The sequence below is a fragment of the Archocentrus centrarchus genome, chromosome 14, assembly GCF_007364275.1.
Source record: "Archocentrus centrarchus isolate MPI-CPG fArcCen1 chromosome 14, fArcCen1, whole genome shotgun sequence".
Taxonomy (NCBI): domain Eukaryota; kingdom Metazoa; phylum Chordata; class Actinopteri; order Cichliformes; family Cichlidae; genus Archocentrus; species Archocentrus centrarchus.
The window spans coordinates 13,647,307-13,675,153 of record NC_044359.1 but is presented as its reverse complement, the minus strand read 5'-3'; the positions used below and the strand labels follow the sequence as shown (position 1 = coordinate 13,675,153).

The following is a 27,847-nucleotide window of genomic DNA, read 5'->3' as shown; positions in this document are numbered from 1 at the left end:
AACACCCTTTTGTAAGAAGATTAAAAAGACTTGGGATAAAAATCAGAGCGGCTGAGGTTTGATGCAGCCGGCGCGGGGTGCTGTGCGGATCACAGAGGTGTTTGCAGTCGGATTTCTGCACACATTCAGAGGAGAAACCGGGTGAAGAAGAGGGAAAGGGGGGCGGGGGGGGAAGGACAATGCTACAGCCTGTGTCTTTGAAAAAATTAGTCTTCAGTCATGGTGATGCCGCATAGATTTAATAATCATCACCGGCCGTCTTTCGATCCTTGACATCGCTATTTCAGATTCAGTGTTCGCACGGACTCTCTCCGCCGGCATTTCACCCTTGGCAGCATCTATTTCAGGGATACATTATACCGTACTGTAGATTATATTAATATACTGACCAGCTTTTGATGCAGGCCGCTCTGACAGGCTACATTGATTTGGTTCTTTTTTAATAGGCCAGTTATCTCTGCAGCTGGGCCATCCTGTTGCCTTCCGCTGAATTTTGAATGCTTCTCTGGATGTGTGACCGTCTAGTGTTTTATTTGGCCGCCGCATGAATTCTCCCACCGGATCCTCGTCCGTGTACGCTGCTGTCCTCCTCCTCCTCCTCCTCTTCTTCCTCCTCCGGCCGATTCTCACAGAGGGCACTACCCTCCTCCTCCTCCCTGCTGCTAAAGACATTTTGATCGTCCTCCCCGGTTCCCCCCACCCGGACTCGACCATCACTTCTCCGCCTGCCTCCTCATCCTCCTCCTCCACCACCACCGCCGCCGCCTCCTCCGTAACATGTCGGGACAGTCTTTGACCGACCGGATCGCCGCGGCGCAGCACAGCATGACCGGCTCTGCCATCAGCAAAGCCGTCTGCAAGGCCACGACGCATGAAGTCAGCGGACCCAAGAAGAAACACCTTGACTGTAGGTTAAGCATACCATCACTGCTTACTGTAAAGATAGCCTGCATGCATGCATCAAGCTACCAGCATCTTTTCCTCACAAAGGGTAGCTTGTATAAACAGCATTACGCTCCCCCTCTCTCATCCGGCCCGCTTATGTTTGCAGCCTCTTTAATTAGGCACCATTACATTCCCTTAGATTGAAACGTGATTTACGCAGTCAAGCCGAGCCTTCACTACTGACCATCAGAGCAAGCAGGGATTTTTAATCTAAAGCGAGGAGCAAGCAGCCAGGCACTATCAGTGCATGTCATTCAGGGGAAATAGGCCACTCTGGTATAAGCTAATCATATTGCAACCAGTCGCTTTACAGTGTAGGCCTATCCATTATTAATGCCACTATCAGGAGCAGCAGCAGCAGCACTATGTCCCTTGGAGACTCTTCAGTACAGAATGTGCGTTATTGTGCAACATTTTCTCTTCATTTCTATCATTCAAGTTCATTATCCAGCCCTGCATTATCATTAATAAATGTGCTTCTGTCAGTCCTAAAGGTGCTGAGGTTTTAAGCAGAGCAGTGCACCTTTTTAACGTCCACATTCAGCTAATTATCCGTGCAATCAGTAGCAATGATGTACACAGTGATAAAGAGGATTTCTCACATGTGGATTGCATCAGTGATTATTAGGTGGCTGTTAGGTTAGGTGGCTTTTCTGCCTCAGTATAATTACTTGACATGATCAATAGGGACCATGGCTAATCAATGGTACTGCCAGTCACACTCACAGGTAGACAGACAGACAGCAAGACGGCTAATCTAGAGGAAATGTGGATAAATCAGTCAGAGAGAAACCAGCCAAGTGGCCAAACAGCCTGAGAGCCAGTCATCCAGCTACACACCCACTCAGCCAGCCAGCCAGACAGCCAGTCGGTCAGCCGGCAAGTTTGGCGGTGGATTAGTCAGTCATGTCCACAGCAGAGGTACCACTGGGAATTTTGTGTTCCCTCACAATGTATGCCACCAGGCATTTCAGTGTAATATATCTAAATAGGGCCACCCTGCTAAAAAAAAAAAAAGGCTGCCAAAGCAGAAGACACCCAGTGGGGGGCTCAGAAGCGAGTTTCTCAGAGCGTTGATGATGAAGGAGCCGTTTTATGACTTTTGAATTGCAACGCTGAGTAATTCCTGCTGCTTGGATTTCATACTAATCCTACCTCGATGGTGGCAGGCACTCAGTGTTAATTATTAAGTTTTTTTGGTGGTAGTGCTGCTGTAGCCTTTTGTGAGGCTGATATTTTACACTATACACAATTTCACACATCCCTAAAACCAATAAAACCAACTGGCAGCTCCGCATTAAGTATTGCTGAAAGTCCATCAAGTGACTGGCACCAGTACTGGTTTGTTATTGTGCTCGCCACAGACGCCCCAGTTTTATGAGAACATTGCACCCCTGCAGATATTAAACGGTAGAAGGTCACCCACCTTCAGCGCCTGCCATGAGTGGGTGTATCTCAGAAACTAGTAAATGTCACTTAACTCAAGGGTGAGAGCAGAAAAGCTTAAAATAGAACTGGAACATTTACATGACAAATGTCCATCTGTCAAGCGGCTTATTAAACAGTTCCTGCCACGACTCACAAGGACAGAGAAGTTTCTCTGGGAGCGGGTCGGTTTATTCTGGTGAAGGTGGTTCTGTGAAGGGCTGTATTTTCTTTTTCATACTCACAGGACTCCTCTGATCATGAGTGGAATAAGTAGCTCAAAAATACCCTAAGCGTGGTTTGCTTCAGTCCGCTGGAAGTACGAACTGCATTTTTTAGTTAAATAAATGTTCTGTACTGGAGCCATTCAGATGCAGCTGTTCTAATAGATTGCACAATAAAAATCTATTTCCAGCTAGAGAGCCTCTCCTCTAGCCAACATCCAGCACTCGCTCTCTCGCATTAGGGCACATTTTTAAGGTTAGGGAGGGCTCCAGGAAGGAAGTGTGTTTGTCATCAGGCGGTCAGTGGGCCTAATTCTTCATTTGGCTGAGAGGACCTTAGCGGGGAAGTGCATAAAGAATGCAAAGAAAAAGCAGTGAACACAACCGCTCTCAAGGAGCTTCTGATGAGTCAGCTATAGGACTGTGTGCAATCTCAGGTCTCTTTGTGCAGCCATCAATGCATCTGAGAATCTTATACAGCTTGCGTGGTAAACTTGGGCCCTGACAAAACAGCAGACATTTGGTTTATGTTTTCAGATAATGTACAGCTTATTATAAATGTCCTTCACACAAATGACATGAGAAAATGGAACAAACGCTGCGTGGGTAAAGCAATGCAGAGCTTCCAGGAAGAATCTGTTCAGATTGGAAAGAAAGAATCTCTGAATCAGTTCAAATAATCTGGGTTTAGTTTGATAAGAACAGGCAACCTTTCAGTTAAAACATATTCAAGTTGTTATTGATCCACCATAGCAGGCACAGCATAAAGTAAATGCTCCAAATGCTACACGTAATAAATCTATTCAGTGACCAAATCCCGGGCTCTTTTTTTTTTTTTTCCCCTTACTGGGTCATGACCTTGTTGCTGTAGTAGGCGACATCAGTGGCAAATGTTCATCTTTAACTACCCACTGCAAATAATGAGCATGACACACAGCATAATGACATAGTAGAAGAGTAATCAGGCCAAAAATTACCTTCTGCCCGCAGAGCATAGTCAGCAGTGGCATTCACTGTATGATTTCTTTGCTTGTGCGTCACGGCTGAAACGCCGTGGTGTCATATTTTAGATTTATTCAAAAGAAACTAATTGTGTCGAGAATAATTATCCGCCTTTTGCTCCGATGTTCTTCGCTTTTGGCCTCTCGGCCGAATTTAGTGAAAGGCAACAGTGAGAAGAAGAAGTGACGGCGAATGAGCAAAAAATACAACTGATGACGAAGCTTAGCCACGCAGGCGGTCATACGGAAGACTAATGTACATGAATGTATACACACACACACACACACACACACACACACACACACACACACACACACACACACACACACACACACACACACACACACACATGTGCTTACTCTAACATTTTGCAGTGCAATTACATGCTCTGAATGATGCTCACCTTTTTTTTAAAGCCAGGGTCTTAAAACACGTGTGGAAAAAACAAAGTTTTTATTGCATTTTACAGTAAATCTCTTTATGAGCACAAATCCCTCCAGTCATGCATGCTTTAAAAACACTGGTCTTATATTTTATTCTGACTAGTATTACAGATGTCTTAAATTAAGCACTGCGTTGTCATATAGGTGTATAAACCTTTGCACGCTTATTTCATAAATCTTATTTCTATTTGTGTTATTTATCTGTATTACTTTCTATGTGGATTTTAGTTTATCAATAGCCCCAGCTGGTTATCATGCAATCAATACTTCGTCATCATCATCATCACATCCCTCTCTGCATTCGCACAGCCACACATCGATGGTTTAATCCCAGCTGATGCATTGTCACCCAGAGGAATAAACAAAATGGGACATGGAAATGTAGTAATTACTCTACTAAAAGTTAAATATCTTTAAACCTCCAGTGAGTTTGTTACTGGCTACTTGCAGGCAGAATGGAAGCCACCTTTTGATCGTGTTGGCTGTTTATTTATGTGTTAATATAAAGAAAATGGTTCTGAATTTCCTAGGTTCGCTCTTCTTTAAGCTCTGTTTTTGGGCTCAAACGGCTCATGAGGCAAATGTGTGCTTATTTTGCCGCTGCTGTCCTTTCATTTTACAGTGGCTTCATTCATGTGCCACATAAAACTACTAGAAATTCTAGTCTCTGCAGTTTAAAAGCATGTAAGCATACAGGCAGACATACAGGGCTTAAGAAAAAGAGCTAGAATGACTTTTATTTAAATACCACAGTCCTGATTTAGACATATAATGTAAGGCAGACATTATACTAGGATTTTAAGGGAGGAGTCAGCATTTTATTGTTGTATATGGAAATCTATTGAATATGTGTTAGGTTAGGAGTTGTTTTTTGTGCCCATTTATTGTTTCTTGTGCATGATTCACTTCCCACTTTCGGATGTTGGGAGTGGACAGACCTTTGGCATATATTTGTCCCTAAAGCAGAGACCAAATGTCATTACATTAATACAGCAGAGCGTGAGTCTGACGGTCTTGACTGCTTTCATAATTTATTGTAGGCAAAGCTGAATGAGTGGCCAGTCTGTACAATCTATAATCAATATTTTTACACTTATTATTGGCTGTGTTGTTCCTGCTGAGGCTTTCAGACTCAAAAATAATATAAAATAAGATCAAGCTGAGCAGGACTGAAGCGGGTCGCTGTTGCTTCGGGTGAGTTTTGACACGCATTTAACATTTAATCAGGGTATGAACCGGGACTCTTTGGCATCCAGCGTTCCAGAGGCTGCAGAAAACCTCACAGAGCTTTCAAAAAAATAAATTAAAAAAGAAACACTGATAACCTCTGATCCTGCAAAAAAAAAAAGAGCAGACCTCAGAAACCAAACTGCTCTCTCCCTATCTCAGCACACAGATGCTTTCTCCGTCTGTCTGTGACTACAGTGGTTTTCTCTCAGTGCACCAGGGACTCTTTAATTTAGTTCATTGTAATTGCACAACGCCTTTTTGTTGCTGGTGTTAAGTGAATCAAGTGAAACTGCGCCTCTTCTTGATTTCAGATTTTTCATCTCATCTGATAATACTTGAGATTCATTTCTTCTGTTTTTCACTTATTAGCAAAGATGCTGTTACTAGCTGGGCTTTCAGCAGTCTGCACAGTCTCACTTTTAACAGCATTACTGAGACTGTGGTGTGGACTGTTTATCCAGGAACAAATCTCAAGCTTGCTGATAAATGTCACTGAGCATACAGCATGAGCTATATATTGTGAATGCGCTGTGCAGTCCATTTATAGGAAGGTTTTTACTGTAAAAATGCCCCAAGTCAAGATAAGAAAATCTCCGTCCCTGAAGATTTTAACAACCTTTCCCATACAGTAATTGAACATTTCTGAATCACATTTAAGGATCTCTAAGCTATGCAGTATATAATGTACTGTGTAAAACACGGTGTAATATGACGCACGTTTGGACCATTTTCCTAGAACTCTGCAAGTCCTTGTGATTAAACAGATGCCAAACATCCTTTGCATTTTGTTTCTGAGCCCAGTTCCTTAAAGAATGTAGGGCAACGTTCCTACGACCCATTCCAGCATCCCTTATTATCTCTATTTAATTATTTTTGTTGTAACGACAAGACAAAGCACAAACAAAAACCCTATTCCTGTGTTAGTCTGCCAGTTTTCAGTTGAAAACGCGCACACACACGCACACACGCACACACACTCTCGGCCTGCCGTTTGCCAGACCTTTGAATCTAACATGCAGCACTGAGCTATTTGAAATGTGTTCCACATTTGCTTTGAACAGGCAATTTACATTCTAGATGTGACTCTCAGATGTTAAATGTTTTTTTCTTTTTTGGGGGGGGGGGGCTCTCAGTTTTAGTCCATCATCACTAACAAAGATGCTCCAGAAGAAAGCTCAGAGTCAATATTCATCATCACTCTATTCATCTGACAGTTGTAATTGTTTTTGTGTTTTTTTTTTTTTTTTTTCAAAATAAAATACGTGTCCTTTAAGTTGATTGTGCTGGAATAGAATCGACCTTGCGATGTACCTTTCCATCATCTGAGTTGATATTTTATTGACATTTCAGAAGAGGAGGCTGGCAGCGCTGCTGAATTACAGTCTCAGAAATGCATTTTGAGATCCAGTAGTCGCTATAATTAATCAGTATCATCAATCAGTCATTTGTTCATCGATACAGAGGCAAGATAAATGCACCAGTCAATATGACTTCATTCAGTGTGGTTGTTGACTTCATTAGTAGCTGTTTCTTTTATTCACAGTAACTTATAGTGAGTGAACAGGCTGCGCACAAAGCTGTTTGTTTGTATATTGTTTAACCTGCCAGTTATTTGTTTATTCATTCACTTTGCTTTCACAGCTTTCTTCAGATAGTTTCACGCTGGGTATTTTTTTTTGTCTCTTCTAGACCTGATCCACTGCACCAATGAGCTGAACGTCAGCATCCCCCACCTGGCAGACACACTGCTGGAGCGCACAACTAGCAACAGCTGGATTGTGGTTTTCAAAGCGCTCATCACCACACACCACCTCATGATGTACGGCAATGAGGTGAGCCAGCATGCATCGACGCATGGATGCCCGGGTGGTGGTGGTGGTGGTGGTGTCCTCTCTGATCTCATGATGATGATGGGAAAATTGTCATCCTGCCAGAACAAGATCCTAAATGTATTGTGGTGCTTCTAAAATGATATCACTTTTATTGAGGCCAACATTTCCTAAGTGGTGGGTCGTGACTCGGAAGGCCAAAGCTCTAAATAAAAATGTAGAAAAGCAGTCACCGTATTCATCTATTTATCGAGCTATTGCTCTTATAATTATGAAGAAAAAAAAAGTACAACAATCTCTCAACTCTACGCAACTCCTGTGTGTGGGAGTGTTATATTATCTATTAATTAATCAATTTGTCACCAGGCAGCAAAGATGAAACAAAGCCATTTCCTGTGCAGTCTAATACTCTGCAAACAAACATAAGAGAGAGAGAGACTCCGAGCTCGCCTGTGTTTTGATCGATAACAAAAGCTTGCCAGGTTGTAGAAATTTCTCTCCAACTCTCTCTCGGCGAGCTCCTTTGAAGCCGTATCTTCCATGTGTCCAACACGGACTGATGAAGTGTCCCGCTGACATTTCAATGGCCAGTATGACAAATCGCCGCGCTCCGCTGCTCGCCCTACGAGAGCGACGACCAAAAACATCAAACATGTTAAACGACTAGAAAGAAGAGCCGCAGCAACGATTACTGCGGGGATGATGACCCTTTCAAAGCATGCGAACAACAAAGCTTTCAGTGACATGAGTAGTGACATGATGTTTTAAAAATTTGTCAGGGTTTTTTTTTTTTTTTTTTAAATTGGGTTTTTTTTTTTTTAGCCTGGCTTTTCCTCACTGGTTTTTACTCTGGCGAGAAAGACTGTGTGTTTACAGGCCTGTGAATTGGCTTGCTTAATGTGATGTGATCCTTTTAAAACTGGATGCTGGAGTGGGCTTTGCTGCGAATGGGATATCAATTAAGGAAAGAAGGGGATCTTTTTTTTGTAGTAAGGGCAGATTGTGAACGCTGCATCAAGTTCGCTCTTAATGTTAAAACTCCACAATGAGCTGGCTGACTTGATCCACCCAGGCAACCAGGGCTCAAATAAACTAAACAAAAACATGTTTTTCCAGAGCCTGCTTTTTTTTTTTTTTTTTTTTTTTTTTGTTTTGTTTTTTTTGCAGGGAGCACTTAATTGTTTGCCTCTTTTCAGTTTTTATAGAAAAGGTGATCTTTTTTTTTTTTTTTCCTTTTTTTTCTGGATAACTCTACCTACACAAACTACATCAAGCCCTGACATGTTTATGAATGCTGCTACACTTTTGGAGGATATCAGTGTGTCTATTTAATACATTTTTTGGACCATTATGTCACTGTTGCCTTGTTGTGAAATATGGCAAAAGCAAAAAATGTAGAGGAAGAGAGTTCAAATAAAGACAGAGTAAAAGTTTAGTAAAATGAGTAAGTAATGTGGGTTACACAATATCTAATGTAACACTAGCTACTATAAGCAGCTAGTCAAACCCATAGACTGTATATTAGAGATGGTTGTAGCCACAGTGATGTCACCCACTGGCTTTAAGGCATAGTGATTTGCAGCCTTAAATCTACTTTTGTGTTGCGGTTGTCATATTTTTCATGTTAGGTGTGACTTTTTGCACAAGAAAGTTCAGTGCTAAGTTACCAGCTAATGCTAACTAGCTTAGAGTACGGCCCCAGTCGCACAGGCCTAGTGACCGCTCTGCCAATGGTAACTGCTTGGTTGGTAGGGAAAAATGTGTGTTCCCTGACCTGTTGGTGAGTGGTTGCTAGAGATTGTTGCCACTTGCTGGCTGAAATTGGGAGTAAAGAGGAACGCTGTGCTTGTGGTGGTTTTGGTCGCTAACAGATTCCCACGGCTGCCAGTAGTTTGCACTTCTCTATAAAAAACTCACCAACTACTCGCTGAGAGGTGGAGAAACTGTAAAAGAAACTGGTTGCAGCAGTAAATGTTTTCCATTTCCAGTGTGCGTTGCACTTTTTCAAGTTTCACTACCAGAGTAGTTGCCAAGTGTTTGCATACAAGTCGGCATCGTACGGGCAAACTATCGGTGACTGTGGTGATCTGGTAGCAACCAAAACAATCGCAGGAAGGTTTTTGGTACAGCACCCTCTGATTTCACCTGGCAACAGCCAGGAGCCTCCAGAAGCCACTTGTCAATCTGTTGGGGAATGCAGAGTTTTCTTAGCGACTGGAGGTTGCCAATGGGTCGCTGATGGGTCTCTAGACCTGTGTGACTGAGGCCTTAGAAAAGGCACAGATATGTGCTAATTACTGATAACATATAAATAAAATAATACTTGCTTTTAATTCAGTGAAAAAAAAACCCAAGCACAGATTTTATGGATGATCTGTAAGTAAAATTAAGTGCACAGCAATATTATTTTCCACACTATTGGATTAAAAAATGCTCCAAAAGGCACCAAAACAATAAACAGGGTTCAACTGTAGTGACTCAGATTGAGTGAGGTAATGCTTAAGAGACAGCTGACACAGTAGCCACTTGGGTCAGCGCCCACCTGTTCCTAAAAATAGCTATGCCTTCCACCTTAAAGCCTTAATCTAATTCTAAATGATGATTTGCATAAAAATCCAGCTCAGGAATAGTTGGTCAAAAAAACAAAACTGTAAATGTATTTATTTCTGCTATAAAGCTGGGTATATTTAAATCATCTGGGTTTGACTCACCTTTTTTTTTTAGACAGCCTCGAGCGCTCGTTTAAGCAGCCACAGTTTTTTGGCAACTAGGCTTCATTCTTCTGCCTCAGAAGTTGCAGCTTGCTAGAGCTACCAGCTAACATTTTTTCACTGGAAGCCGCATTTTATTACTTTTGAATTCAACTTTGCAAAAAGAGGAACTTCTTTTGTCAAACATTACCTGTGTCACCCAAGCCAGCACAATTACCCTCTGCAAAATGCTTATAAAGCTGCAGCTTTCTGTCTACCCGTGTGTCAGTTTGGTCTTGACTTGATACTGTCAGGTAACAGAAAGAGAGACATCACTAACTCATTTGTCTATTCTTTTTCCTTCAGAGACTGATGCAGTACCTTGCCTCCAGGAATACACTCTTCAACCTCAACAACTTTCTAGATAAGGCTGCACTACAAGGTGATTTAATGCCATTTGGCTCTTTGTAGACTCAGCAGTGCTGTACATCTAACAAAATGACTTTATGTCGGACTCTCACTGCCTCAGTAGCACCATCAATAAGCTGCTGTTCAGAGGGACCAAGACTGAAAACCTACCAATAACTGTACCCTTTGTTTGTTACGAAGGTTGTGGAAAATTGAAAAACGTGCTCAGTGACTTTTTAATTATATATTCAAAAGGAAAACTCAATAAACAAAGTAATATAGTGCACGGGCACTGGAAATGCAGGTTGGTCACAAAGGAAGTACTATATTTTAATTAAAAAGAGTATAGCTATAATGTGAAAATAAGCCAGGCTGATCAAGCTGTAACTGCAGCATCCTCTCTCTGCCCTGCAGGGTATAACATGTCAACCTTCATCAGACGCTACAGCCGCTACCTGAATGAAAAAGCCATGTCTTACAGACTAGCAGCAGTGGACTTCACAAAAATGAAGAGAGGGTAAGATAGTCTTGCATGTAAATACTCATGACATACAATACATGTTACCTATATGGGGGTTATTATGTGTAATTTTTAGCAAAAGGTTGTGAACATTGTTGTGTCGCCTCTACTTTAACTGTGTAGTAAAATAGTAAATACAGTTTCTGTTTTTCCTGAGAGTAGATTTATGTTAACAAGTAGCCACTGCAGCCACAAGTGGCCATCCCACCATTATTGTAAAACCAGCGTGCTCAAAGTGGTTTCTACTTATGTGCCAAGCTGACAGCAGTTTATATGGTCACTGACCCTGCCTGGGATCAGGAGGCGGGGCTTCTGAGCAACAATTTTATTTGCTTGTATTTAGTAAGAGCTAGAATAAAAATATGGAGCTGGAAAAGAGCATAACAGCCCCCATTTGATGCTAAAACACTGTATTGGAGTCAGTTAATTATTATTGTTATTAGGTAAACGATGCTAAACATAAGCACATACCAGACCAAAGAAAGGAAGCAGTCCCAAAACAATTAAGAGTATTGAACCAACAAAATATGAATGCAAGGGCGGTGCAGGACATGTATGAGGACAGCGTGACAGTGGGGAGGTATGTGGTTGGAGTGACAGATGGTTTTAAGATGGGGGTGGGATTACATCAGGGATCAGGTCTGACAGGCTGACAGGTCAGGTAAGGCAAGAGTCTCTGTGGCCTATGGTGTTTGCAGATGACATTAGTGAGAGTAGAGAGCAAGTGGAAGAGAGCTTGGAGAGGTGGAGGTATGCTCTGGAGAGAAGAGGAATGAAAGTCAGTAGAAGCAAGACAAAATACATGTGTGAATGAGATGGAGACTGGTGAAAAGGTGCAAAGGCAAGGAGTAGAGGTCGTGAAGGGGTCAACCATCCAACGCAGTGGACAGTTTGGAGATGGTGGCGCTGACAAAAAGACAGGAGGCCAATGTGGCGGTGGCAGAGTTGAAGATGCAAAGATTTTCAGTGGGAGTGTCCAGGATGGACGAGATTAGAAATGAGTACATCAGAAGGACAGCTGAGGTTGAGCAGGTTGGAGACAGAGTTAGAGAGGCAAGGCTGAGATGGTTTGGACATGAGCAGAGGAGAGATAGCAGATATAATGGATGCTGAAGATGGAGCTGTCAGTTAAGGGGAAAAGAGGAAGACCACAGAGAAGGAAGTTACATAACCTTGATTTTCAATACACATACATCCCTTCCTCTATAGGCTTGATGAATTCCACGTGCGCATTCTTGTGTGATTTTTAGGGCTGATGGTGTGATGCGCACCATGAACACAGAGAAGCTGATTAAGACTTTGCCCATCATTCAGAACCAGCTGGATGCACTGCTGGATTTCCAGGTAAACATCTGCCTTAATCACTCAAAACCCTTTATGTAAGCGATTGTAAACAGTCACATCAGTGTCTCATCTCTCACTCGTTCCTCCCGCCATCCAGCCAAACTCCAACGAGCTGACGAACGGCGTGATCAACACAGCTTTCATGTTGCTGTTTAAAGACTCCATACGGTTGTTTGCCGCTTATAACGAAGGCGTCATCAACATGTTGGGTATGCACGACACAGCAGATCCAGAGTTCATCTATCTTTAGTCCATTCTGTATTTATGCAGTCATTTTCCTCTGATGTCAAGATCACAAGACTGTGACTCCATCCAACTCCACTTAATCCTTCTTTAGAGAAAATCAATTTTTCCTCCCACTGTCTCCCAGAGTTCAATTAAGGACTACTGTGTAATGATCAACTTCTTTTCTTCCATTAATTATTAAGCCAGTGAGGTGTGAGGGCCTGATAAGAGACCATCAGACTCTATGATTTTATTGTAAGTGGGAGTCTTAATGAAAATGTATTTCATCCTACGTGGACAAGAATTGGGCAGGTGTAACAAGGAAATTCAGTACCAAATTGATTAAAAAAAAGAAAGAAGAAGTTGTTTTTGACAGCATGCACATCACTGGGTGAAAGTAGATTCTGTTTCTTGTCTTCTGGTACACAGAGAAATACTTTGACATGAAGAAGAACCAGTGCAAAGAAGCTTTGGAGATCTACAAGACCTTCCTCAACAGGATGACCAAACTGTCCGAGTTTCTCAAAGTGGCGGAGGTAACGTCTGTTTGTCCTGCTCTTCTTCGATGGAGTTAAAACACCTGTAAAGACGATGGGAATATCTATTTGGAGCAAATCTCAACGGCCTCCTCTCCTCTCTGATTTCATATAAATATATTAAATGTTCTTTTTTAATTTTTATCCTGTCACTCAGAAGAATTTAATCTGCAGGGGGAAAAAAAAAAACCCCAAACAAAAACACTTCAGCCTGTTGAGATTTGCTCTGGACTTGTGTTACCCTGGGAACTGATTTGCGGTCAATATTTTCAGACCTAAACTGACCGCAGATCAGCCTCCAGGAGCTTCTTCTCTTTAATCTTCCAAGTCTCTTTTTGCACTAGATCTTCTCCTGTTTCTGTCCCTCTCTTGCCCGGGCCTAGAGAGGGGGTTTACTTCAAGGCAGTCATTAACAGCAGAGTCTTAGCCTATCAGAGAGACACTCATGTAGAGCTTCCAGTTGAGGGACCCCTCGTGTGCTGCCTGTTCACATGCCTGCACTGCATGCCCAAGCAAGCTCTTTTTCTATCACTATCTCTTTCTCCTGTTCTGATAGCTTAATTTCCTCCCTGTTTTTTTTTTTTTTTTTAAATAAATATATTTTCTTTATAATGGCTGTTACTCAGTTAACAGTCCTTGCCAGGCCTCACAGTAAATATAAGCAGCTTTATGATCTGTAGACTGCACAGCATAATCTTGTACATCTTCAAAGGCTGTCTCACTGCTTGGTTTCGCTCCCATTTGGAAGAAGGTTTGGGGTGCAGCCGCTTGATCCCCCCCAAAAAAAAAGAAAAAAGAAAGAAAGAAAGAAAGACTAACGTTGACTTTAAGGACCCATTCATTTTACCTGTCTAACAAAATGTGTTTGTCTGTTTGTGTGTCATCTGTGCCCCCCTCCCTTCGCTTTCTGTTCAAAGTCAACATTAGTTGAGTGTCTTCCTTTTGGATGTTTCTTATCTTGCAGTCACATGACCTGTTGTCTGCCCTCTGTGCCCTGCCTGTTCAGTTGGTCCTTGTGCTCAGCTTTCATTTCCAACCAGATCTCATTGTGTGTGTATTTATAAATGTGTGTGTGTATGTACATGTACTGTGTGTGTGTGTGTGTGTATATATATTTATATATATAGGTGTTTGTATGCGTGTGCATGCACCCTCCTCCTCTGTTGTCTTTTCTTTGTTTTCCTTTACAGCCACTGCATGAAGTAATGAATGCTTGGGTTTGATTCTTCTTTCTCCCTCCTCCTCCTCTTCCTCTTCCTCCTTCAACATGCCTCTTCCCTTTCTTTTTTTTTTTTTTGTTTTTACTCTGTGGTCTGTTGGGTTTTTTGGTTTTTTTGGTTACTCCTTGATTTATTATTACATTTGGTTTTATTTTTTATTTTGCCTCCCTCCTCCCTCCCTTATTCCTCCCTCCTTTTTTTTGTGACACAGCGAGTTGGGATAGATCAGGGCGACAGCCCCGATCTCACACAGGTCAGTCCACATCTCATCTCAATCAGTCAATCAACCAGTCAGTCAACCAGTGTATAAATCCGTCAAGTCAGTCCCATAATGCTTCATTCTAAACGCTCCCGTTCCCTACTCACCCTACAGACCTGCCCACACTGCAGCTGCCCCGTCCTCCTCCTCTTTTCTTCACTCTCCTTAACTCCTTCACTTTGTCTCCTTTCCTGTCTGACTCTAGAATAGAGAGGAAACAATAAATGAACACCTGCAAATAGCCTGAAAGCAATATTTTTCCACCCCCATAATTTTTGAGGATTATTTCAGGAATTTCATGGTTTTTTTGCAGAACAAATTTTACTCTAAGGTAAGATTTTTAAAGCAGCTTTTTATTCAGTATAGCCACAAAAGTTTTCAGTCTCTCTCTTTTTTTTTTTTTTTTTTTCCAGATTAATTTTAGATGTCTGTGGCTGGGGCATATTATATGTCAGAATTTTTCCAGCAGTCTTTCTGGCATTTTCCCAGTGTAAATATCAGGGCTTGTCTGTTGACTCAAAAGCTTATCATATAAAACTGTCAGCACAACTTTATGAAATAGGTTTCTGCCCATATAAGCAGTGTTCACATCACTTTCTGAAAAAAATTATGTCCCTTTGTATTAGCTGTGGGGAGAGCAGCGAATGGTTTTTGTTAAATAGGTTTCTGCAAATATGACTTGGATAGGTGTGCATAATGCCATCATAAGTACTGCATATCATGCTAAAGTTCTTGAATACAGCTTATCCTTTTCAGCAGATGCATAATTGGGTGTTAACAATGTGACAAAAACTTAACAAACTGAAAAGCGTTGGGTTTTTTTTTCGTGTTTGTAGTGCTTATGAAGACCTTATGTGCCCTTATTCAACAACATAGTGAACCATGCCTTTACTAAGCTCTAGATATGTGTCTGTTTTAATTTTAAACTTTTAGCATATTCTAGATTTCTCTGAAGAAGGATGTCCAGAATTCGCATTTTACTCTCTTTCCCCCTTAAAATAAGTATATGAGAAATCTTTTCTTTGCCTGTTGTGTTTGCCTTGTGTTCTCTGGTACTGAAATGTAAAGCTCTGGGTGAAAACTATGGTATCACATGTGGTCAAAATGATCCCATCCATCCTTTTTGTTTTCCAGTAACGAGTGCAGGCCAGCTGTTCAATGTGTATACCTGGTTTTTCAGCAGATGTTTACATTTGACTGAGTTAACTTCCTTGGTTTCCAGCGGGATGCCGTTTTGGTGCTTAGCTCCAGTGATTACTTCCTTAGTAAATCAAACCAGTAACACAGTAATCTGACTGTGGAATCCATAAGTTAACTCGTAAATTTTGGATAGTGATTTTCTTTATGTGTATGCGTGTGTAAGTGTGTGTGTTTACGAGAGCATTTGTGCACTGCTGGCCTCTGCATGGGCTCGTTAGATAGTTTTGAGATGTGTTTGTTGTGTTTGGGCTCTGGAGCCCGGCAGCGATGATGCTCTGCTCTGTCCTGACCTGTCAGTCCTGCTGTGGACTCGCTTGCATGATCCAAGGCTAATGTGTGCATGCTGGCCAACCAAACCTGATGAAACCAAATGCAAAAAACAGAACAAAGAGCTGTCGTAGAGTAGATAGCGAATCTGAGGGTGATGTCTGAATTTTGCTGCTGCTTTGTGTGTGTGTGTGTGTGTGTGTGTGTGTGTGTGTATGTGTGTGTGTGTGTGTGTGTGTGTGTGTGTGTGTGTGTGTGTGTGTGTGTGTGTGTGTGTGTGTGTGTGTGTGTGTGTGTGTTTAAGAGAGAGAGATGAAATGAAAAGTGAGGAAAAGAGGGAAAAGCAAGCTAAGTGCCCCACTTTGCCTACTTGGCCATGATTGTAATCTGCTGAACCCCACCCCTCAGGCTCCCAGCTCTCTCCTGGAGGCTCTGGAGCAACATCTAGCCTCGCTGGAAGGCAGGAAGCTCAAGGACCTCTCCACTGCCAGCAGGTATGATCAAATCACAAAGAGGCAACTCAGGTCCACTGCACCAGTTACTTAATGCTAGTACCAGCACTACAGCAACTATGGTTTACTGCTGATCTGCTTCCACTAATATTCCTATTACCAGATTTCTACAGTTTGTCCTGTAACTAATATTTAGCTTGTATTTTATCATTTTACCATTTTTACCTTCTTTTGTAGCATATTAACATGCATTTGTTAATTAGTACCGAGCTAAGGCTGAAGTGACTGTCAGTAGCTTTGCAGGAATGAGGGGAAACATTTCATTTCTTGATTGTAGAGGAAAGTGTAAAAGTGTTCCTCGGTTTATTTGTGTTTGATATTTTAAGCTTAATTCCTGTGGTTCCATAGTTTTTGCAGGTAACACATGTGCTTAACAAGCAAAAGATCTGTAGTTTGATCCCAGGAGGAGACACAGATCCCTCGGGGCTTGTGTCAGCAAGGGCATCTGACATAAAAATCTGCCAAATCAAATATGTGGAGCTACTTGCTGTGGTCACCACTGTGACTTTTATAGATACATGTTTGTATGTATGGATCTCCCTTGTCACATACAGTACATTAATACAAAGGTGGATTCTCATATTAAACACATTTTCAAATAATGAGGTCAGTGTATGTAGTGTACGTATCATTCAAAACTAAGACTTGTTTTCAGAGAGTTTTTTTTTTCTACCCTTGGCTTGAAAAGAAGGAGAGCAGATATCCTTATTAAAATAGTCTCAGGCACACAGCTCTAGATGTGAGCAGATCAGTTACATGCTGTTGTGAGGGGGTGCCCATTGGGGGATAGTTGGCTTAAAAATAAGGTTGACCTTAAAGGGAGATGGACTAAAACAGCTTGTTTCAGACACGGAAAGAGAACTGAAGGTCTGCACCAGAGCCCAGTATAAGTAAGGATTATTTTAAACTGTGAGTCAAGTAAAGCTACGCTAGTAGAGTCCAGAAACTGGAAATGATCTGGAAACGACAAACTATAAAATGTGGGAATTTGGCAATTAATAAAATTAGTCATTCCGATTACATTGTTCATATGAATGCTGCAAAATACACCACAGGCATGTCACAAACTTCAATAACTGCAGTAATAACCAGCAGGAAATCACTCAGAGGAAGTTTAGACTTAAATATATAAAACATGTTCCTGCTTAAATACTTATGATCAGATTTAATCACAAGTTAGTTTCATAAATATATAAATACAATATATAAATATAAATAAACATCTGTCCACATATGGAGATTTGTGCCATATCCTGACACAATCTTGAGATACAGTTTAGCATTGCCGTGACATTTTCCTCTGCTTCTGCTATTGTTATAACTATGGCTTTAAAATGTTATAGCCATGGTAACAGTGTTTCTTTAGGGGATTTTAAAGTCAGCTGATCAGTCCACTGCTTTGAAACATCTCAGCTGTTGGTCTCGGTGATGGTCCCCAGATAACGAAGCAGATTTGTTAACACTTTACAGCCTCACTCCTATGAAGGTGTCATTGGATTCTTTGTGTTGTTAAAATTAAAGTAACAAAGAGATATGAAATGCATCTCGGTAAAAAGCGCAAAAACAAACATTTAAAGAGATAATAAAAATGTGTGTGTCTGTGTGTGACCTTAAGATCCAGCACCTTGTCCAGTGCAGTGTCGTCTCTCTCCAGCACGGGGATCTCTCTCACCCGTATGGAAGACAAGACAGAGGACAACCGACTGCAGCAACACAAGGTGAGTCATTTGCAGCATTAAACCTTATAGGAAACATGCCCAAACTGTGGTTAGCTTTGGACAGCTAATACTACCTACCAACAATGTTGCCAGTGCATGTAGCCTTTCACAAATTAGCTGATTTCTTTTTCCTTATATAGAAAAAACACATTAAAAGCCCTTTATTTGCACGAACAGTGTAGACGTCAGTGTCTTAAGTCTTTTTGTGTCACGGCCTACAGCCAAAGCTACAAGGTGGACCCAAGTGCGCACACGGACAAGAAGGCAGGAGCTCATTACAAACAGTTTATTGGAAACACAAGCTGGCTTAGATTTTATGTCAGAAGCTGTATCCAATGTATTGCTGTAGAACATGAGCTCCCTTGTGAGCGGCACTGGAAGAGAACACATGTGGCGTGTGGGAGTTATTGTTTGCTTTACAGAATAGGTGGGTGAAGAGACAGTTCCTAGATGGCACAGAGGGTCTTACTTGCAAGCGGGAGCTGGGCAATCCTTGAGAGGAGGTGTTTGGTTGCGGTGGGATTTCCAGGAGGGCAGGCAGGTGAAGGGGAGTAAGTGAGAAATCTCCAGGAAGCGTAGCAAGCAGGCTGGTCCGAAAATGCAGGTGAGTGAGAGCAAGGTTGAGCTTCGTAGCATAGACACTAAACACAAATAAAGACGTGAGCGAAACACACAAAATTCTCTTGGTTACAAAATGGTGTGCTGGACTGGACCAACACCCCCCCCCCCCCCCTCCCCCCCCCAGAGGGGCAGAGGAACTCCATAGCACCTGCCTCCTGGAAAAATAAGTGAGAGAGACCACCACAGCATCCTGACATTTGGCCCTCCACAGTGCTGTTAAAGTTGAATAGACAAGTGCATTAATTCTGCAGTACAGTGAAATACACTGTCTGTCTCTAGCTACTGGCCCATAGCGCACAGAGCTGCACACAGAATAGAAATGAACTCTCAGTCTAAATACTGCATTTCTGCAGTGGAGTTTATTCTCAAACAAAGAACCGTCTTGGGCTCTCATTAGGCATTAACAATTTAAGAGAAGATCAAGCCTGGAAATACACACGCACCAACCACTTTATTAGGTATACCTGTTCAAGTGCTTGTTAATGAATCCACCAGATCCACCAGTCACATGGCACCAACTCATTTACAGGAATTTTGGCATGTAGATGTGGTCAAGATGACCTGGTTTTCAAACTGAGCATCAGAATGGGGAAGAAAGGTGATTTAAGTGACTTTGAACATTACATAGTTGTTAGCGCCAGATGGGTGTTTCAGAAACTGCTCATTTTCCCGCACAACCATCTCTAGGGTTTACAGAGAATGGTCTGAAAAAGAGGACATTCCAGTGACCGGCAGATCCAGAAAATGCCTTCCTCGTGCTAGAGGTCAGAGGAGAATGGCCAGACTGTTTAGAGCTGATATGAAGGCAAATAACCACTTGTTACAACCAAGGTATGCAGAAGAATATCTCTGAATGCATGACACATCCAGCCTTGAATTGGATGGGCTACAGCAGCAGACCACACCAGGTGCCACTCCTGTCAGCTAAGACCAAGAAACTGAGGTTAAATTCACACAGGTTCACCAAAATTGGATAGTCAAGATTGAGAAAACGTTTAATGAAAGCATGAAACTATCCTGCCTTACATTAATGTTTCAGGCTGGCAGTGGTATAATACTGTGGGGGATATTTTCTTGATGCACTTTGGGCCCCATACAACCAAATGAGCATTGTTTGAACACCACAGCCTACCTGAGTGTTGTTGCTAACCACGTCCATAGTGACCAGTGAGTGTATCGTACTAAACAAAAACAAAATCACCTACATTCTGTTGATGCATTCTGTGTAGGAGGACGGTCATAAAGTGATCGACATTCAGACGCCCAACGTGTCACCCAGCACCCAATCGGTGGGCAGTGCCAACAGCAGTGGAGGGGCCACAGATCTCTTCTCTAACTCACCTGTCGTACCCATCAACAACCAGTGAGTCTGTCATCTGAGGTTATAAGAATTTCTACACTGACAAAAAAAAAAAAAGCCTTCTATGTACTGCAGAAAAAGTGAAGCGTTTGTTTTGTGGCAGTAATATTCATTACATGTCAGAAATGTTTATTTCATTTTATCCTGTTACCCTACGCCTTTAACCAGAAGCCTTTAGCCTTTACATTTTTAGAATAAAGTGGAAAACAAAACTGTGCTTCAGTACTGCATTTTCCTTCCTGCAGTGTGCCAAACCTGACTAGTGAGCTGTTCACCCTGCAGCCTAACTTCACCCCCATCCAGACCACACACACTGTGCCCAACAATAACAATGCCTGGGGAGGTAGGACTTTACACACACACACACACGCACACACACACACACACACACACACACACATAATCATGTTAACATACAATGAAGCATGAAAGTAAATTCCCACTCTCACACACACACAAACAAGCACACACTTAAAGCTGGTTATGCTTTGGCAGTGACGGCTCGTTGCTTCATGCTTTTGACTCATTTCCTCTCCTTTCACGTTACCATGGTTACCTGTGGACATCAGGTGACTTGCTAAAGCCATCCCCACCCACTCAAATTCACAGTCCTGGAGCCCCGTTGCACTCTGGGAAGATGTTGCCCAATGATTTGGACTCATCTTTAGCCAACCTTGTTGGCAGTGAGTACAAAATGCGTCTCTTTCCAAATTTTCAGTCATCACTTCATTTTTCCCTGTCTGCCATCTCTTGCTGTGTGTCTCCCTTTCAACTGATGTTATGTTTTTTTGCTTCATTTCTTCTCCCAGACCTGCAGTTTGGGGGGACGCCAGCTAAAAAGTGAGTGGGTTTGCCTTAAATCAAAAGCTGAGCTACAGGCAAAGGACTACTGTTGGATCTCTCATATAGCTCACGATTTTGCATCATCAGTGCACCTGTAAATGCGCTTGTTAGATTGCATGTGTTTTTATGCATCAGGCCAGAGCTCCAGTGGAGTCAGCTCGTAGAGAAGAAGCCGACGGGGGGTAGTGGTTGGCAATCGAAGGCCATGTGCGCCAGTACCAACTGGACTCACACCACCCATCCCATGGCACCTGCACCCATGCCAGTCCCTCAGATGGTAAAATAAATGCTGCGCTTACTTTTAATTGTGTGCAAGATTTTGTGCTTATCATCAAAGTCCTGGGGCACTGCGCTGCACTTACAGTCCCTCTGACACATGAGCTTTTTTTGTTTTTTTTTGTTGTTTTTTTCCCACTTATGCTGCCTGATTAGACCTCTTCTCAAGACAGTACGGGTGTGAAGATTTCTGCTTTATTAACAGCTTCCCCATTCTCCAGTTAGTTTGGTAATTTGGGATTACAGCATAATTTCATACATAAATTTCTGCAGACCAGAGCTAGCTCTAAGTGGATGAGGGATCTCAGGGCATTTCTAAATGCGTGGATTAGCTCCAGTGGGATGGCCAAGAAGCCGAAAAAGTTTCTAGCTTCCGTTTAGTCGGTTTGCTCATTAGCGTTTCCCTACTGGCCAGCAGACTTTTACAACGAGATAAGGTAATGAAAATAAAACTGATCTTTGTATGCGCTCGTGAGTGTTTTATAATAAAAAGATAAAAACTGACAATGTGAGCAGTTGGATTTGTCCTCAAAAAAGTCTCACAGATGTCTCATAATTGTGGTTGTGTGGAAGACACCAAGTGACCGCTGAGAAGATTGGCAGCAAGGCCGTGTCCAGCTCCCTGAGTGCATCAGTACTTCTGAAGGAGCTCCCAAATGTGTCTGTGCCTTTTGTGCTCCATGCCAATTATCTGCACGTCTCTTCAATTCAGTCTGGTTTCATCCTTTTAATTTTGGACTGATTGACCCCTCAACTCAAACTGCTCATTTTCTCAGCAAATGGTTTGGAAAGATGGTGGCCCCGGCTTGAATGGAAAGTAGAAAGTAGACGATTTTAACGTGAGGAATGTGCAGAAAAGTTCCACTTTATCGTCTCTGCACGTTTGCAGATAAAGAACGAGCATGGCTTTAATTGTGGTATGCAGAACCTTATTAGATTCTTTAACTCTTTTTCTTTTCTCTCTTTTCTTTAACTTGACAGAATGGGATGATCTATACTGGCTATGTAAGTTTCTTCAGCTCACCTTCCCTTCGTTCCTCTTTTTGCACACGACAGCCCACAAAATGCCACTGCTTTGCTTGCTTAACTATTTGTCTTTTTGTGCTGTCTTAGCATTGTTGCTTCATCCCTCGTGGTGTCATCTCGATTTCAGTTTAGGCAAAATAAATGTGAATATTTGAGAAAATGAAATAAAAACTGCTTTTCTTTGTGGCACATCTTCGACAGGTTAGAAATGAATTACCTTGATATCATAAAATAAACCCTGACAGTATCAGGGTTATGTTTATTTCTTTGGTAAAGATTAAAAACTATTCTGCATCCTGTTTTTTCCGTACAGGCTCCAGCACCAGTGGCTTTTCCTATGACGACACCCCAAGTGCCTGTGTATGGAATGGTAAAGAATGACTTCCAGTCTTATCTCTGTCTTGCAGTCAGAAATATTTCACTTATACTCTAAATACTAAATTTTTTTTGGTCTCCATCCACACTGCTCTGTTTACTCCCCGCCCCTCATACTCTTCTCTTTCTCTACCTGCACTCACCTGTGCTCTGACAAGCTCCCTCCTCAGATGAATCATCAGATGGGGGGCGTTCCCATGATGCCCCCACAGCCTGTCATGTATAACCAGCCTGTCCTGAGACCCACCAATCCTTTTGGACCCATCCCAGGAACACAGGTAACACAAACACACACACACACAAAGACAAATAGAAATGTTAATGAACATGCCAGAGAGCGTACAGGTGCGTTGGGACAGGGGCATGGCATATGGACACTATGGAGACCATCTCATGTAGTGTTAAATGGCATTGTCTGAAATAAGCAAGGATATCCTTGAAAAAGACATTATCTGAATGGCAGTCTACAGCTAGGACCATCATTTTGTTGCACAAAGACACGTTTTGTAGTTTTACCTCTGCACACCACCAAAGTGGATTTTAAATCAAACAATCAAGATGTGATAGAAGTGCAGACTCTCAGCTTAGGGGTTTAACAAACATTTTGGATGAACTTTTTTAGGAATTACAGCCATTTTTATACATAGCCTCCTATTTTCAGAGGCTCAAGATGAATTGTACAGTTCATTGACAGTCAGTTTCATGCCCAGGTGATTCCTGCTCCTTTGTTCTTTGACAAGCCAAGAAGATGTGAAATCTGAAGATGAAAGTGTTAAATATTCATTGTAATTTTAAATAGCAGGCCCAAAGAGATGTCAGTGAAAGTGAGGGAGGCCATCAATAGGCTGAAAAAACAAAATAAACCAATCAGAGCGATGGCTAAAACCTGAGGGCTGGCCAAATCAACAATCTGGTGCATTCTTAAAAAGAATTAATGCGCTGGCCAGCTCAGCAAAACCAGAAGATCTGAAAGACCACACAAGACAACTAAAATGGATGACGACAGAATAATTTCCATGGTGAAGAAAAACAACTTCAAAACATCAAGAATACTCTCGATGACGTAGGTGTATCACTGTCAAGGTCTAAAATCAAGAGATGCCTTCATGAATGTGAATACAGAGGTGCAAACCACTGGTTACACTCAAGAACAAGAAGACCACATTAGACTTTGCCAGGAAACGTCTAGAAGAGCCTGCACAGTTCCAGAACGATGCAAAGAAAAAGTATGGAAAAGGAGAGAAACGGCTCATGAGCCAAAGCGTGCCACATTAACACACATGTGAGGCATGGGCATGAATGGGTGCCAATGGAACCAGGTCGCTTGTGTTTAATGATGATGTGACTGCTGATAGAAGCAGCAGGATGAATTCAGAAGTGTGCCATGCTATACTCTCTGCTCAGCTTCAGCCAAATGCTGCAAAACTGATAAGACAGCACTTCACAGTGCAAATGGATAAAGAGCCAAAGCAAACTGCGAAAGCAACCCAAGAGTTTGTCAAGGCAGAGAAATGGGATACTCTTCAGTGGCCAAAGCAGTCTCCAAAACATACAGCATGTAATGCCCTCTGTAACCGCACAGCTTGGCCTCACAAAAGATAGAAAATGTTAAGTGGGAAGCTTTAGAGGTGCTGACAGGTACATTCTTTTACTTGTGTTTCCACTTTTAATGCTAAGCTAACCAACCCCTGGAAAAAGTATCAGTATTCACATGCAAGCCACATGTAAGAAACTAAAGACGTTTTTCAAGCTGTTAGTTTCTTTAATAGCCAAAAATCCAGAGGCAGCCTGTCTGGGTTCTGTTTTTTTTTTTGGTTTTTTTTGTATTTTTCTTTCTCCCCTCACTCTACCAATTATAGATAATCTGACACCACACAGAGCAATTTTGAAAGCAGTCACAATACAGTAGAAAACATGTTTTCAAAACTGGCTTGTTGAAGTGGGAGCAGTGCTATTACAGATATGGCTAATGCAAAACAAAAACTAAATGTTTAGTCGGTAATAAGGAGGCTGTGCGTGGATGGAGAAACTGTCCAAACTAAATCAGCGCTGAATATCGGGCAGCTCTTACATTTATGGTTTTCAATGCGAAGCTTCTGAGAAAAGTAGATTATTGAAGCAGAAATAGACAAAGGAGAAAACTGGGAAGTAATAGAAGCTATTAAAATGATTTCAACACGACATTAAACAGGCTGCATTGCACATCTTAAACTGATGTATGCCAACACAGGAACAACCAGCTTTGATACAAATATGAAATCTATGCCTCTGCAAGTTTACAGGAATAACTGAGGCACTTGTCCATAGCTGTTCTTCTAGGAGTAATCAGCCGTGTTCAAGTAGTTGTCAGATAATTTTTAAATTGACCAGAACGCGTGAAGAAAAAAAAAAGTTTAACTTCGAACAATCATCAGCTGCCAAGGCTACAAGACTCTCAGGGGAACAAACAAGTATATTTTGACCAATTATTCAAAACATAACAGAGTAATATAATTGCTTACTGAACAATCACTGCTCTGAGAAGCTGTTTTCTTGGCACTGCGGCAGGTAATATGCTTGTCAATAGATGCCTGAACACTTGATGAGCTGTTTTGTTGAACTAAATTACTCTTACACCCCCCCCCCCTGTCCTCTGCAGATGCACTTCATGTAGGGATGATGTTGTAACCATGGCAGCAAAGCTGAGAGAGAAGGCGAGAGGAAAGAGATGGAGAGAAAGAGTCGACAGCGAACGCAAATCCAGAACCAAATCCAGCGCAGGAGAAAGAAAGAAGAGGGCAGAGAGGAAAAGGGAGGGGAGAGGGAGAAGGAGAGAGGACCAGAGGATGGATAGAAGTTGAAATGCTGATGTCAGTTTCCATGTCACCTGACCCTCTAAATCTCCTCTCCTCTCTCCGTGTGGCTACTGATCTCTCTGTCTTTGAATCTATAGTGCTGGGGCACCAGAGGCTCTGCATTAGTCCCACTCATCCTCTGCTTGATTTGCCAGTTCAAATGGCAATTACGACCTGTGATGACACTATGAAGACTGACAGCTCTGTGGAAGTGCAGAAGCTCTTTGGCCACTTCCCCCACCCCCTCATACTGATAATTTCCTGTATAAAGGCTTACCCGCATCTCTCAACTGAATCAAACTTGGACATGCGTCTCTTTCTCTGATTGGATCGTTTGCTGGCACTTTACTCTATGTGACCTTTGCCAAGGGTGTATTTCTGTGTAGGTGATTTTTAGCATCTTGTTCAGATTGGTTCCCGGTAACGTGTCATCCATCCATCTCCCGATGTCAGAAGTTATTGATTTCAATGCGTGTGTGTATGTGCGTGTGTGTGCTCCTGCTCCTTTTTCTACATTTCAGCGTGCTGCATCCACGCATCCATTTGAGTCTTTTTACGAGCCCCATTTGTTCTTAATTGCCAATTTCACTCTGAGAATCGGGCGTAATACAATTGACATGCTTGTGTGATTGTGGATGGACGTGGAGCTGTGTAGGGTGTGTTACTGTGTGTTTCTCTTTTGGTACCTGATGTCATTAATGTGTTGCCAGGTACCAATGTGTTACTGCACTGGAACTAACTAATGAAAGCACTGAGCCAGACCCAGGCATCACATTTGGATGTAAACAAACCCCCACTACACACTGTGTGTTTTATTTTTTTTGCCCTCTTCTACAGCCGTGCAATATCATTGAACCTTATTACAGTCTTATCTGCCCGTCTGTAGCCTGGTTAGAAGCTTTTTCTGCTGTAGTGTTCCTGCGTGTCCACATGAGATTTCTGTACAGAACATGTTTTTTTTTTTCCTGTTTGTTTTCTAACCTGTTCTGTTAACACCTGAACTGCTCTAAAAGTAGTGAAAAATGCACTGAGAGCCACACAGAGGTGAGTTAACATTAGGCGATTCTCAATCTAGCCGATCAGAAATGGTCTAACTCCCAACTGTATGATATCCTCCCTGTCCTGAGCATTTGTCCTGTCCAAAATTAGTCTCCTGTCAAGTGCTTTTCACATCCAGAAACACTGGATAAGAGTAATTACTGAAGCAGAAGTCTCACCTCCACTGGGAGGATTTAAAGGCAACCACTGAGAAGGGGGTTATTAATGTAGAGTGAACGTTTATGGACAGGACAGCTAAAGGTCAGTCAGAGACGTCAAATGAACGACAGAGCATTGGGAAGCAGCTGAGGGTAATGTCTGTCGATCACGACCCGAGCAAAACCTGCAGCGATGGCGCAAAGATTAATTCGGACAGCCAGACACGGGGAGGCTCTAATGAGACATTAAATGTTAATGTGGATTTTTGAGGAGATCCAAGGTCAAGTTAGACCCACAGTCAGATGATATATATAAAAATATATATAGCACAAACCTTCAAAGAGGGGACAATGCTCTGCTGCACAAAAACCTAAAATCATTGCTGGGATGTACAGTCGAAAGGGGCAATAATCGATTGGGTATGAAGTTGTTTTTTTATTGATTGTGTCTGTTCTATGTACATGTACTGTATGTGTGTTTGTGTGCACATGCCTTCCCATAGAGAAACAAACAGGGTCATGTTCCTCGGTTAGAGATGGCATATCTCTAGCGAGACGGTAGCTCGTACTAACTTAGCAATGAGTGTTATTGTGCCCGTGTCTGTACAACACCACATCATTTTAAGGTGGCTCTAGGTTCACTCATCTGCTGAAAAATGCAAAAAAAAAACAAAACAAAAAAAAAAAAAACCCTGCATCGTCAGATCTGGAATCTCAAAGTGAGTCTGAAGCAAACTTCTCCAGACAGCTGGAGCTGCACAGGCTGGTGATTTCTAACAAAAACCATCAGAGAATCGCAACTGTAACTGCTGGCTGTGTAAAAATCAGTCTCACCGCAGTTACAGCTCAACAACCAGCAGTGAGATTTGTGCTAGAAATCATCACTGAGCAGGCAGATATTCTCTGAGATTTCACTTTTGAATGAACATAAACACAAGAGGTCAGCTGAGATTTGGATATTTCCTTTGGAAAACTGTTGTACCATTGCTCCTTGTTGCAGTTATTTGTCGTTCTCTGTCAGATGAATGATCTCTTCATTGTGCACTTCACTCCCACAACAGAGCTCGATCCATTCTGGGCCAACCTCTGACTGTTACTGTGTCCTCTGTATATAGGTAATGCTGTTCATGTGTTTTTAGACGTGCTCTCTCTGTAAAGTGATCGAAGCCCCATTGGATGACGTACTGTACGTGGGACAATTTATTGCTGTATCCGTGTTTGAATGGTTGTATTTTGAAGGTGTCATCATCCAGGGATGGGTGGGGTGGGTAGGGGTTGATGTTTGTGATGTTTGTGTCCATCTCGAGGAGTAAGGGGTT

The 27,847-nt window shown here is 42.1% G+C and overlaps 1 protein-coding gene across 4 annotated transcripts; it reads left to right on the top strand.

Annotated features, from left to right (window-relative positions):
* The first annotated feature begins 170 nt into the window (after nt 1-170).
* Nucleotides 171-27,777, top strand: LOC115791648 (phosphatidylinositol-binding clathrin assembly protein-like). Of its 4 annotated transcripts, none has more exons than XM_030745805.1 (19): nt 171-907; nt 6,959-7,101; nt 10,155-10,230; nt 10,611-10,713; nt 11,967-12,060; nt 12,158-12,269; nt 12,715-12,821; nt 14,253-14,294; nt 16,176-16,261; nt 17,895-17,997; nt 19,848-19,981; nt 20,224-20,321; nt 20,548-20,661; nt 20,788-20,818; nt 20,957-21,098; nt 22,079-22,102; nt 22,437-22,493; nt 22,657-22,776; nt 25,137-27,777. In XM_030745805.1, exons 1-19 carry the CDS (start codon nt 778-780, stop codon nt 25,149-25,151), a joined length of 1,731 nt encoding a protein of 576 aa, XP_030601665.1. In that variant the 5' UTR covers nt 171-777; the 3' UTR covers nt 25,152-27,777. The 4 variants fall into 4 exon arrangements, with proteins under 4 accessions (XP_030601665.1, XP_030601667.1, XP_030601668.1 ...); XM_030745807.1 differs by having other exon boundaries at nt 778-907; nt 17,934-17,997; XM_030745808.1 differs by lacking the exon at nt 14,253-14,294 and having other exon boundaries at nt 778-907.
* Nucleotides 27,778-27,847: the final 70 nt, after the last annotated feature.

Coding starts and splice junctions, on each gene's coding strand:
- LOC115791648 (XM_030745805.1), top strand. CDS start 778: ATGTCGGGACAGTCTTTGACCGACCGGATCGCCGCGGCGCAGCACAGC. Junction 908..6,958: donor CAAGAAGAAACACCTTGACT/GTAGGTTAAGCA, acceptor TGTCTCTTCTAG/ACCTGATCCACTGCACCAAT. Junction 17,998..19,847: donor ACCGACTGCAGCAACACAAG/GTGAGTCATTTG, acceptor CATTCTGTGTAG/GAGGACGGTCATAAAGTGAT.